The sequence below is a fragment of the Pleurodeles waltl genome, chromosome 6, assembly GCF_031143425.1.
Source record: "Pleurodeles waltl isolate 20211129_DDA chromosome 6, aPleWal1.hap1.20221129, whole genome shotgun sequence".
NCBI classification, from domain to species: domain Eukaryota; kingdom Metazoa; phylum Chordata; class Amphibia; order Caudata; family Salamandridae; genus Pleurodeles; species Pleurodeles waltl.
Window position 1 is genome coordinate 1,317,314,017 of NC_090445.1, and position 12,510 is coordinate 1,317,326,526.

The following is a 12,510-nucleotide window of genomic DNA, read 5'->3' on the forward strand; positions in this document are numbered from 1 at the left end:
ACTTCACTAGTTTTTTCTGTCATGAAGTGTTACGGTGCGGTGTGTATCATATAAGCCTGCAAGGACTTGTGGTCTTTGTACCATGGGAGTGTTTGGGGGAAAAACATATTTTACTGTATAACTGGCGTGGGTTAGAGAGGTTATTTTTAAGTACAAAGTTATGTAAATTTTGTGTTTTGTATACCATATTCTGATCCTTCTTGCTGCAGTAAGTCATGTTGTTATGTGGTTGCCTGTCTCTGGCCACATCAGTTCTCAAGGTGCCAGAAGTAGAATACCATTTGTTTATTTGTCCAGATTTTTTTTTCTCGTTGGAGCCCCTTCTATGTGCTACATTTTAATGACCCTTACCATGCCCAATGATCTCGATATCCACATTTTACTCCAGGATCTATTCGCTCTTGCTCAGTTGGACACATGACCCATGGGCAAAGTGAGTGTACTTTTTATCTTTCACCGAGTACCTAGCCTTTGTACCTTCTTAACCCATTTCAAGTCTCTCTCAATAATAACTTTGAGGTGGGTGGATATACATTTATGTGTGGCCCTCTGGTCCCTGAGGGTGTTTGATGTTTCCACTGCAGTTTAATGTCGAACGTTGGTGCATTCTATGTAATGATACAATTAGTTGAATCGTCTATGATGCGGTCTAGGTCCTTTGATGGGAATGCTTGAGAACAGGCGTTCTCCGTCGTCCATTGAAGAGCCTTCTGTTATTTGGTATGAAAGTGGGCCTCCAGTCACCGAATAGATCAAAACATTTTTTAGGGTTTCTTAGCTGAAGGCCTTTACTTCGTTATGGTTGTGTAACTGCTCGCGAACCAGGAACTGGACAGGTGATGGTAGGATGGCGCCTCTAATTGCAGGATTTTATTATCGGAGAGAAGGAATGTGAATGCTGGGAATTCCCGGCCATACAATGTTGGTATATATGTGTACAAAGAGGCCAATTGAGAGAAATATTCAAATTGATTTTCTTCCCGATAAAGTATGTCAACCCCTTCCATCCTCAGTATGGGAGAACAACCAGCTTGTGGATGCGCCCTTAACCCTGTTCGTGTTGCCTGATAACGTTTTTTTCTCGTTTACACCACTGTTCAAGTCTGTGCTGGTTGCTGTTTAATGTATGAATCCTCTAAAGTTTCCGACCCCCTCACCCACACAAAATATTTTTTCATTATATATGCAAATTCTGCTATCCCATCAGAATGAGGTAAGCGGTCTCATTTTGCTGCCGTTTTGGCTTGCGCGAGTAACTTAGATTTTTCGTTTCCTCAACACTTTAGAGCTTCGCTTTTGCTCATGGTGGCAAGTTACCTTTGTTCCTCAATTAAGCAAGAGTCACAGATGTGTGAAAAGTAGGCCGCGGGTTGAAGGGAGCGTGCCCCCTCCTCGCGCAAATTGAAAGTGACAGACACCTTGCTTTGCCACTAATTTGCCTCCACGTTAAAGAGGCCTCTGGAGGGCTTAATTGGTTTGAAAAAGTTTCTGGCTGGCTCCGTCTCCTGGGACTATTTCAGTTATTTGTGGTGGAAATTGTTAATTGCAGCCCATCCTTGAAGGAAAGCATGAAGCCCACCCGCCCTTTTCGAGAATAGCGCCAGGCTGACAGAGGTCACAGGGGGTCAAGCCCACTGAAATGAGGCGAAATCGGCGCCCCATTATTCTGAGCACAACTCTCCTTTGTCTGCACCCACTAAAGAGGTGTGCTGCGCGCCTTTGAGGTCTAATCAGGCCCTCTGCCGCAATCACTCCAAAAACCCAATTAGCGAAGAATGTCGCCGCAGAGGCTTCACTTTAATCTCAGATGAAATGGCCCTACTACCCCTTATAAAAAACTGCGCTCCCGTTCATATACTATTTTCTAAATAAATAAAACAAAGTAGGTTCTTACATCGTTTTTATAACTGAGAAGTTGTGATGTATGCAGTTCCAGTTTGTGCCGTTTGCTGCCTTTTTCGCGCGCGCCTCAGTATAAAATTCCCCACGTAAGGTACAGCAGAAGTAGTAGGTTTGCTCATTAATTCGTACATAGCTGATACAGAAGGAGCAGAGCGGATCTAGAGTTTAGCTGCTGTACTATCGCCCTCCCTCCCCCCTTCTCGACACACTTCTCACCTCAAGCATATCTGCAGGTTATACCTAGCCTGCATACATGGCACCTAGACCAGGGCTAATACCAGCAATAGAGTTGTCTAGGTTCATGCAGACTTGTTTTTTTGTTGGTGTGTTTTATTATTATTTTTTAATATAGGTAACCATATTATATCTGACGAGATTACTTTAACAGGCTGTGCTTAGTCAGTGGGTCTTTATTAATTATAATTCACATAACGGAAACCGTTTGCTGTGGCAGACTCGAAAAAATACGACCTTAAGCAAAACCTTCTCTACTTAACCCATTTGCTGGCAGGCCTTTTATCCTCAGGTGCCGAGCCTTTTTTTGGCTATTTGGGGCATTTTGCGCCTAGGCCCTCGTAACTTTTTTTCAAAGTAAGCTACTCGTGCCAAATTTGCGTCCTCTTTTTCCAACATCCTAGGGATTCTTGAGGTACCCAGAGTTTGTGGGTTCCCTGGAGCAGACCAAGAAATTAACCAAAATACAGCAAAAAATTATTTACAAAAAAAAGGGAAAAAAGGGCTGCAGAAGAAGGCTTATGGTTTTTCCCCTGAATATGACATCAACAAAGGGTTTGCGGTGCTAAAATCACCATCTTCCCAGTTTTCAGGAACAGGCAGACTTGAATCAGAAAGCCCAATTTTTCAACAATTTTGGCATTTTACTAGGACATACCCCATTTTAACTCTCTTTTTTTTTTTTGTGCTTTGTTCCTCCTTCTAGTTAGTGACAGAAATGGGTGTGAAACCAACGCTGGATCCCGGACAGCTAAACATTTCTGAAAAGTAGACAAAATTCTGAATTCAGTAAGGGGTAATTGGTGTAGATCCTACAAGGTTTTCCTACAGGAAATAACAGCAGAAATAAAAAAATATTGAAATTGAGGTAAAAAAAAATCCAGCCATTTCTCTCCACATTTTACTCTGTAACATTTTCCTACGATATTCGATTTTTAAAATCAGTATACGGTTACGTCTGCTGGACTCTTCTGGTTGTGGGGATTTATAGGGCTTTGTAGGTTCATCAAGAACCCTAGGTACCCAGAGCCAATGAATAAGATGCACCTTGCAGTGGGTTTTTATTGTATACTGGGTATACAGCAGTTTATTTGGTAAAATATAAAGAGTGAAAATAAGTATCAAGGAAACCTTTGTATTTCCAAAATGGGCACAAGATAAGGTGTTGAGAAGCAGTGGTTATTTTCAATTCTCTGAATTCTGGGATCCCCATACTAGCATGTGAATTAAAGGGCATTTCTCAAACAGACTTCATTTTTACACACTGTCTTATATTTGGAAGGAAAAAATGTAGAGTAAGACCAGGGACACTAACACTTGTTCTGCTATTCCGTGTTCCCCAAGTCTCCTGATAAAATTGGTACCTCACCTGTGTGGGTAGGCCTAATGCCCGTGACAGGAAATGCAACATCAACACGGACACATCACATTTTTACATTGAAATGTGACTTGTTTTTTGGAAAGTGCCTAGCTGTGTATTTTGGCCTGTAGCTCAGCCAGCACCTAAAGAAACCTACCAAACCTGTGCATTTTTCAAAACTAGACACCTAGGGGAATTTGTAATGAGGTGACGTGGGGCTCTCACCAGGTTCTGTTACCCAGAATCCTTTGCAAACCTCAAAATTTGGCAAAAAAACACTTTTCCCTCACATTTCGGTAATAGAAAGTTCTGGAATCTGAGAGGAGCCACACATTTCCTTTCACCCAGCATTCCCCCAAGATTACCAATAAAAATGGTACCTCAATTGTGTTGGTAGGCCTAGTACTGCGACAGGAAATGTTAAAAAAAAAAAATATATATATATATCTATCCCTGGTGCCTAGCGTTTTGTAACTGAAAGCCAAGGGTGCCTCTTAGTTGCAGTAAGGATTACATTTTCCAGTAAAGTGCTTGAAAGGAGTTGTAATACTTGTTATTAGTACATATGCCTGTTCCTGTTCTTTTGGAAACTATAAGCAATCACTTTTTTTTTTAATTTAATTTTTTATTAGGGTCGAGTACAAAGAGCTGGGGTCTCTGCTGTAATCTCTCTGTGGACTTTTAACTACACCCATGTCAAGCCCATCAGTTTGGTTGGTTTGTGGTCTTGCCTTTTAAAATTAGCTTGATTTAATTAGTGAAAGGCATGCAAATGTCATGCCTTTTCTGGTGTTTAGCCCGCCTCGAGCGCAGCGGGCAACTACTGAAAACATATGAGGCTCCATGTTTTCGGTTTGGTTTCTGCATGACATCGACCCTGTTACATGGATAATTGCACTTTTGCCAGTTATCCTTTTGTGTGTTTGCTTTGCGCTCATGGTGGCAGTCGGCTCGCTTATATGAAACTGTTTTACTTTTCAGTTTTTGTGGCAAAAAAAAGTCTGGATAGGAGTTTACCACTCGTTAATAGCTTTAACTCGAGTAAATGCAAGACCCATTGCATTGCAAATGCTTGTTATAAATATGCCACTCCTACATATGGGGTATATGTTTGCTTGTTATTTTCTCTTTCTTTTTGTGACCTGTATTAGCAACAGAAAAAGACCATCATACCAGCTTGATGAGACCAAACCAATTGGCTTTTTCAATGTTAAAGGTTTCTCTGCCCTACATCACAGAAATGTTGACATATTCTTGCTTAAAAGGGCCCTGCAGGTGTATGAACTGTTGGTTGCAATTGCAACATTGCCAAGGTCTTACAAATTCATACATATTTTTCTTAAAAGCAGGGAAATTCTGGAATAAAATGTCTTTGCTGTTACTTTGGTGAGGACTCTTGTTAGCTATAAGACATTTAATTGTTAAATAAAAAGTAGCTAACTGAAATATATAAAGCTTGCGGCATACTTGCGCTAGAGCAACCAGATATTTTTGGGACATTATTCATCCTTAGCACCCAAGTTGTGGTCATAAAAGTGACATAGGAAGGAATCGAAGGTCCTCTTGCAAGCTAGGAAAATGAAACCCCTGTTTTCAGGGATGTGAAATGCCTATAGCCCAGGTCATATTATTTGGAGTCAAGGACAACAAGTTTTCATGTTTAGTTTGTCCTTGAGGCAAGTAGGTTTAACTCCCTGCAATGCAAACCCTTTAGTTGCAAGTTTACAGTACTACATTATGGAGCAAGGAAGGGCGTTGTCTGCAGTTGATGTAATATTTGTGTCCATATGTCAATGCTGTTTAAACTTGTATTTATGGTTCATTACTGCAAAGACTTTATTATTAGGGTGAACGCTCCAAAATGTTGAAAGCTCAGACTGCACTACTAACAGTGGTTCCAGTAAAAAAAAAAATGTGGTACACACATTGCAAATATGAGTCTACGTATAATGCGCCCATAATGCTCCCTGCTCAGATGCAAATACTTGTTGAACCTTGGAAGCGAAATTGATGATTCTTACCTTTTAAAATAAAATGTTCACAAACAAAATGCAAATAAAAAAAAACATTTAGCTAAATTACTATGGAATTTTAGGTACCATTTCTTTAAAGCAGCATTTAATAAAATTTGTTGATGCATGCTAGTATTTCCAAAAAAATATTCATAATGGGAAGTCAGTGTAACTGCTTTCAACAAGATTATGGGAAACATGAAAATAAGCATTGGCAAAGCCAATAGGTTTGACATTGGTGGTCTATCGTTTGGTTTTGTCAGTGCGTGCCTTATTTTGACATGTCTTTTGTAAAACTTTGTTGTGGGATCTGCAGTGCCTTCACCATTGTAACAAACGTTGGCAAAAAGATTTTGAGTCTCAAAAGCACACATGGCCACAGTAGTTCATGGCACTGAAGAAAACTACTTTGTGTGCTGATATGTTCTTTGTGAAAGAGAAGCATGTTGTCACTCACAATGAAGCCAGCTTATACACTGATAGCAATAGAGACATAATTTTAATAAAAACAAAAGGTCTTGGTTAACACCATATCTAATTAGGGACCCAATTATGAAAGAAAGTCACAAAAGGGCACCCATGGTAGTTCAGGAAATTGTACTTCTAGAAAATATTTGTGAACAGTATTTTAGCACAAGCAAATATGTATGTGTAGATTTGCTCAAACGAAAATCTGTCGAGCGATTACAAATTCACTTTCCCTCCAACCAGTTTTTTCTCAACCTTGGAAGAAGCTTTACTTCAGCCCTTGTCAAGAGTAAATGTCCAAACATGCAAGCTAGTAGGGTTGCACATTCTCAAAAGGGCATTCCAACACTGAAACTATTGCTTACCAGTACCTGCAGTCCCAGGATGTAGGTCTGCGTAAAGGTCGCAAAATAAGGAAACTGCTAGCACTCAAGCCATACTGTAGTATTAGACTTGGCATAATCCAAGAGACTATTATTAGAGCACTTATATAATGAGATCGCTGCAATAATTTGTCGCTTAACTATATGACACCAAAGGAACAAGTGTATATTTTGTGTTTTTTACAGGACAAGTATATTTAAGAAGCATCCTGTCCCATGGACAAGTAGGTAATTTATTAAATTAAATTCCTCTGTGTTTTATAGTAAAGAGCATATGTAATTCAGGTGAGGTGTGCCCCTCATGCCCTGATTTTACTCCACCTATGACAGATATGTTCCTGGATCACCAGGATTCAATATCCAAAACACTTTGATTTGACTACCATCCCGAAAGAGGAATCCAATTTGTTGCGTTGTTGGTTTAGTCTTCTCACAATAAGTTTTATGGAGTGCATTATACATACCCACTGGGTATATGCCGGTAGACACCATCTAGAAAATCAAATTACTACAGAATCTCAAAGAGGGTGTGTTTTATCCATTATTATTTACGAGCTGCAAAAGGTAAACAAAAAAGGATTTGTGTAGTTTAATGTAACATCCCCATGTGTTCAAAAAGGTCCTTACGTTGATCCTGAAATACTATAAATTTGAGCATGAAACACCTGATTTAAATGGTCAGATAACTGTGCATGCACAATGTTAGGCATTCAGCGCTCATCATTGGTGCCCTTAAATGAGCTCCTCCTCCACAAATTTTGACCTTTCTTTAACAAGATCCTTGCCCAGTCCACTTTGTGGTGGACACGCACCCTAGCGGGCCCTTTCTGAGAACCAAGGCTTAAAGTCAGATGTGACTGAGTGAAAAAAGGGAAGGCTTGCCCCAGCTTCCCAACTCACTTTCCTATCCTACTGCTATCTCTTGGAGCATCTGGTTTCATCAGACTGATAGGATGCATTCCCCAAAATAATGCACTCACTTTAGTAATCCGTTTAATCCCCATGGTTATACGTTCTAAAATGGGTGTGGAGAGGGCATGTCGTCCAGACCTTTAATCCTTTTAAAGCTAAAGGTATCGCTGAGATGAGTAACAATAAAAATATTCATGGTTCCTTGTGTCACAGAGTCTCTTTATGGTGAGGACTGCCGAAGATGCACTCCCCACCAGTATGATTCCAAGTCGATGTAAACCTTTAAAATGAATTAACTCGCCAATCCACAAAACAAGTTATTTCTTGCAATTATACTTACATTTCCAGTCCAGGTGAAAATTCATGTGCACATGGTTTCTTGAAGGCACACATACACACTCCTAAAGAAAACCTGGGCACATCCGCATCCCTCTTGCCTTCTGGTGGTTGAATCGGGTGCTGAAGAAGTCAGTTGGGTATATTGAGGGGAGGTGCTGCCCTTCTTTCACCCCCCAACTGTGAGAAACTATTGTAAAACGGTGTGATGATGCAAGTACATTATTGACCTAGTGACCTGGCCCCACGGATGTCAAAGGTTTCGGCAAAGTATCCACTGCAGCATAGAGATGTATGTTTAAAACCTACTGGTTTGGTGGGTAAGGTGCAAGATCGGCACCTATCCCAGAATGTGGTGAATTATTACAATCAGTGTTTAAAGTCTGGAAGCTTAAAACCCACAAAACGACTTTCGCCAGACTAGAAAAAAAATCCAGAATTTGAAATGATATGTATACCATCATCCTCTAAATTAACAGATCATTCGTGTCATTCTAAGGTGTAAGTAGAAAAATGGGTATTCAGTCAACTTTGACACAAATGCTCATTGTGTAAATTTCTATAATCGATATCCCAAATCCTTCCTTAATAACTAAGCCTTTTTCTTGTGTTGTAAGAGGTAAATTTTAATAAGCCTTTTCAGATCACTTCTTCACGTTTATTAGTCAAGTTAAATACAGTTTACTGAAGGTTTGCTCTTTGCTTTTTATTTTTTAAGCACACATACCCTGTTTATCTTTCTCAGTCTGTCCTCTCTTTTCCTCCTCAGTTCAGTAGTGTAACTGTCCATTGTTGCTTCTTACTTATTTTTCAGCACAAGGAGGATGTTCTATGCTTGGAGCTGATGAATTGACTCCAGAACAGCCTCACAACATTTCTACTTCTTCTCAAGAAACATCGGAACCCACTTATCTGAGTGAAGTTCATGTGGTAATCTTCATCTAAAGCACCAAGTAAAAGACGGAAAACGAACCATGATGCATCTGAAGGCTTATACCACCATACTGAGCATCCCACTTCTGCTTGTTCTGCAAGTTCAAGGTAAGCTTTATTCATTTGCCACCTTAAAACAAACATATATGTCTTGTCTTTCGAAATTATATGAAAGGCAAAACATAAAACTGAACATTTTTATTCATGAATAAGCATAAACAATTCTATTTTAATCTATTTGATTAAAGATAGCTTGCTGAAGTGAGCTGTACTGCAATATATTTATTTCCCTTAAAAAAGAAAAAAACCTTGCCGTCACCTCTGTTATTGGCATTGACAGGCTAAGATAAGCATTTGTCACATAAACATCTATCACATATTATAATAATAGTAGTTGTTAAAACACCATAATTAAGCATTTTCAGTTCTGAAGAATGTTACCTTCCTTTAAATGTGGACAGCCTCCTCAATACTATACAGCTCATTGGAGGTATCCTCAAATGCCGCTATGTTGCACATGGCCAGTGCATATGTCCCAGAAGTTAGGGAGCTACCCAACATGCCCTGTGGGCAGTCAGTACTGGGGCAGGTCCCCCACTGGTGTTGGTGTAAAGATTTGAAGGTATCTCTCACCCCTCTTTCTTTGTATGGATGGCAACATGCACACATATTCCACCTGAGCATGAGCATCTGCTTAAGTCTACTGATGCACAGCACCTCTTTGAAAGGCAAATATTTCTGTGTAAAGCCAGGTAACATAGGGATGGCACATTCTGCAGTAGAGAAGGATGGTGGTATGTTACGCTTTCTGAGCGGGCAAAGTGCCACAGACGTTCTTCAGTGGTTGCTAATGTTAGCCATTCCTTCTTGTTTAGTGCTTGCCACCACTTCCTTCCCGGTTCATAAAAATCTAGGTAGGTATTATAACAAGCAACTTAATGGTATTGTCTCAGAAAGATAAGAAGTCAAGTCTGCCCTATGGTGTTTAGGATCAGTGGCCTGTTTCTTCATTGCCACTTGTACTGGATACCACAGGGATGTGGGGTAAGGAAACTGCTAGCAATCAAGCCCTACTATAGTTTTAGACTTGGCATAATCCAAGTCTATTATTAGAACTCTTATATAATGAGATTGTTGCCATAATTTGTCCCTTCACTATATGACACCAAGGGACTAGTAGATTTTTTTTTTTTACAGGCCAAGTAGATTTTAGAAGCAATCAGTCTCATGGACAAGTAGATATTTTATTAAATTAAACCTCTGTGTTTTATAGTAAATTGCTTATGTACAGGGAGTGCAGAATTATTAGGCAAGTTGTATTTTTGAGGATTAATTTTATTATTGAACAACAACCATGTTCTCAATGAACCCAAAAAACTCATTAATATCAAAGCTGAATATTTTTGGAAGTAGTTTTTAGTTTGTTTTTAGTTTTAGCTATGTTAGGGGGATATCTGTGTGTGCAGGTGACTATTACTGTGCATAATTATTAGGCAACTTAACAAAAAACAAATATATACCCATTTCAATTATTTATTATTACCAGTGAAACCAATATAACATCTCAACATTCACAAATATACATTTCTGACATTCAAAAACAAAACAAAAACAAATCAGTGACCAATATAGCCACCTTTCTTTGCAAGGACACTCAAAAGCCTGCCATCCATGGATTCTGTCAGTGTTTTGATCTGTTCACCATCAACATTGCGTGCAGCAGCAACCACAGCCTCCCAGACACTGTTCAGAGAGGTGTACTGTTTTCCCTCCTTGTAAATCTCACATTTGATGATGGACCACAGGTTCTCAATGGGGTTCAGATCAGGTGAACAAGGAGGCCATGTCATTAGATTTCCTTCTTTTATACCCTTTCTTGCCAGCCACGCTGTGGAGTACTTGGACGCGTGTGATGGAGCATTGTCCTGCATGAAAATCATGTTTTTCTTGAAGGATGCAGACTTCTTCCTGTACCACTGCTTGAAGAAGGTGTCTACCAGGAACTGGCAGTAGGACTGGGAGTTGAGCTTGACTCCATCCTCAACCCGAAAAGGCCCCACAAGCTCATCTTTGATGATACCAGCCCAAACCAGTACTCCACCTCCACCTTGCTGGCGTCTGAGTCGGACTGGAGCTCTCTGCCCTTTACCAATCCAGCCACGGGCCCATCCATCTGGCCCATCAAGACTCACTCTCATTTCATCAGTCCATAAAACCTTAGAAAATCAGTCTTGAGATATTTCTTGGCCCAGTCTTGACGTTTCAGCTTGTGTGTCTTGTTCAGTGGTGGTCGTCTTTCAGCCTTTCTTACCTTGGCCATGTCTCTGAGTATTGCACACCTTGTGCTTTTGGGCACTCCAGTGATGTTGCAGCTCTGAAATATGGCCAAACTGGTGGCAAGTGGCATCGTGGCAGCTGCACGCTTGACTTTTCTCAGTTCATGGGCAGTTATTTTGCGCCTTGGTTTTTCCACACGCTTCTTGCGACCCTGTTGACTATTTTGAATGAAACGCTTGATTGTTCGATGATCACGCTTCAGAAGCTTTGCAATTTTAAGAGTGCTGCATCCCTCTGCAAGATATCTCACTATTTTTGACTTTTCTGAGCCTGTCAAGTCCTTCTTTTGACCCATTTTGCCAAAGGAAAGGAAGTTGCCTAATAATTATGCACACCTGATATAGGGTGTTGATGTCATTAGACCACACCCCTTCTCATTACAGAGATGCACATCACCTAATATGCTTAATTGGTAGTAGGCTTTCGAGCCTATACAGCTTGGAGTAAGACAACATGCATAAAGAGGATGATGTGGTCAAAATACTCATTTGCCTAATAATTCTGCACTCCCTGTATATCGGATGCAGTGTGCCCCTCATGCCATGATTTTACTGCATCTATGCAGAAATGCCCCTGGGTCACAAGGATTCAGTATCCAAAACACTTTTTTTGATTTGACTACCATCCCTAAAGAGGAATCCAAATTGTTGCAGCGTTGGTTAAGTCTTCTCACAATATGTTTTATGAAGTGCATTATACCTACCCTCTGGGTATGTGCCTGGTAGACACCACCTACAAAATCAAATTATACAGAATCTCAGCGGGTGTGTTTTAGCCTTCATTAGTTACAAGCTGTAAAATGTAAACAAAAAAGGATTTGTTTAGTTTGATGTAACATCCCCATGTGTTCACAAAGGTCCTTACGTTGATCCTGAAATATATATTTGAGCATGAAACAAATCCCTGGAATGGTAAAGTAACCTTGCATGCACAAAAAGTTAGGCATTCAGCGCTCATCTTTAGTCCCCCTAAATAAGCTCCTCCTCGACCGACTAACCTTGCTTTAACAAGATCCTTGCCCAGGCCACAATGTTGTCGAACATGCAGAAGCGTTATTTTTCTTTCAAAATAGTGTTCACAAAAAATACAACAAGGAAAAAACGTTTTGCTAAACTACTCTGAAATTTTAGGTACCATTTGTTTAAAGTATTTTTGAGTACAATGTGTTGCTATAAGCTAGTATTTCCCAAAATATTTATAAATTAAAGTCAATGTAACCTATTTCAACAAGATTATGGGAAACATGAAAATAAACAAGCATTGGCAAAGCCAATAGGCTGGACATTGGTGGTCAGTCTTACAGTTTTGTCAATGCGTGTCTTGTTATGGCATGGCTTTTGTAAAACGTTATTGTTGTGGAAGCTGCTGGGCCCTCCCTTTTGTAACAAGTACTGGCAAAAGCAAAAATATTTTTGGGTCTCAAAAAGCACACATTGCTACTGAGGAACCTGGTACTGAATGAAAATAATTTGTGTGCCAATATGCTCCTTGTGAAAGCGCAGATTGCGATCATTCTTTGAAGCAAACCAATAGTTGGGTAGAGAGAGAGAATTTTAATAAAAACAAAGTTCTTGGTTATCGTCAGGCCTAATTGGAGACTCTGGTCTTAAAGAAAGTGACAAAAGTGCACCCA

At 39.9% G+C, this 12,510-nt stretch overlaps 1 protein-coding gene across 9 annotated transcripts in view; it reads left to right on the forward strand.

Moving 5' to 3' along the window:
* Window positions 1-12,510, forward strand: part of BMPR1A (bone morphogenetic protein receptor type 1A) — a 435,163-nt gene that overhangs the window by 196,331 nt on the left and 226,322 nt on the right. For 5 of the 9 annotated variants that reach the window (XM_069240617.1, XM_069240608.1, XM_069240611.1 and 2 more), the window contains one exon: window positions 8,422-8,648. In XM_069240617.1, coding sequence (XP_069096718.1) covers window positions 8,582-8,648 — 67 coding nt within the window. In that variant the 5' untranslated portion in view covers window positions 8,422-8,581. Of the gene's footprint in view, window positions 1-6,545; window positions 6,588-8,421; window positions 8,649-12,510 lie in introns of all 9 variants that reach the window. The other 4 variants (XM_069240609.1, XM_069240612.1, XM_069240610.1 and 1 more) reach the window with 2 other exon arrangements.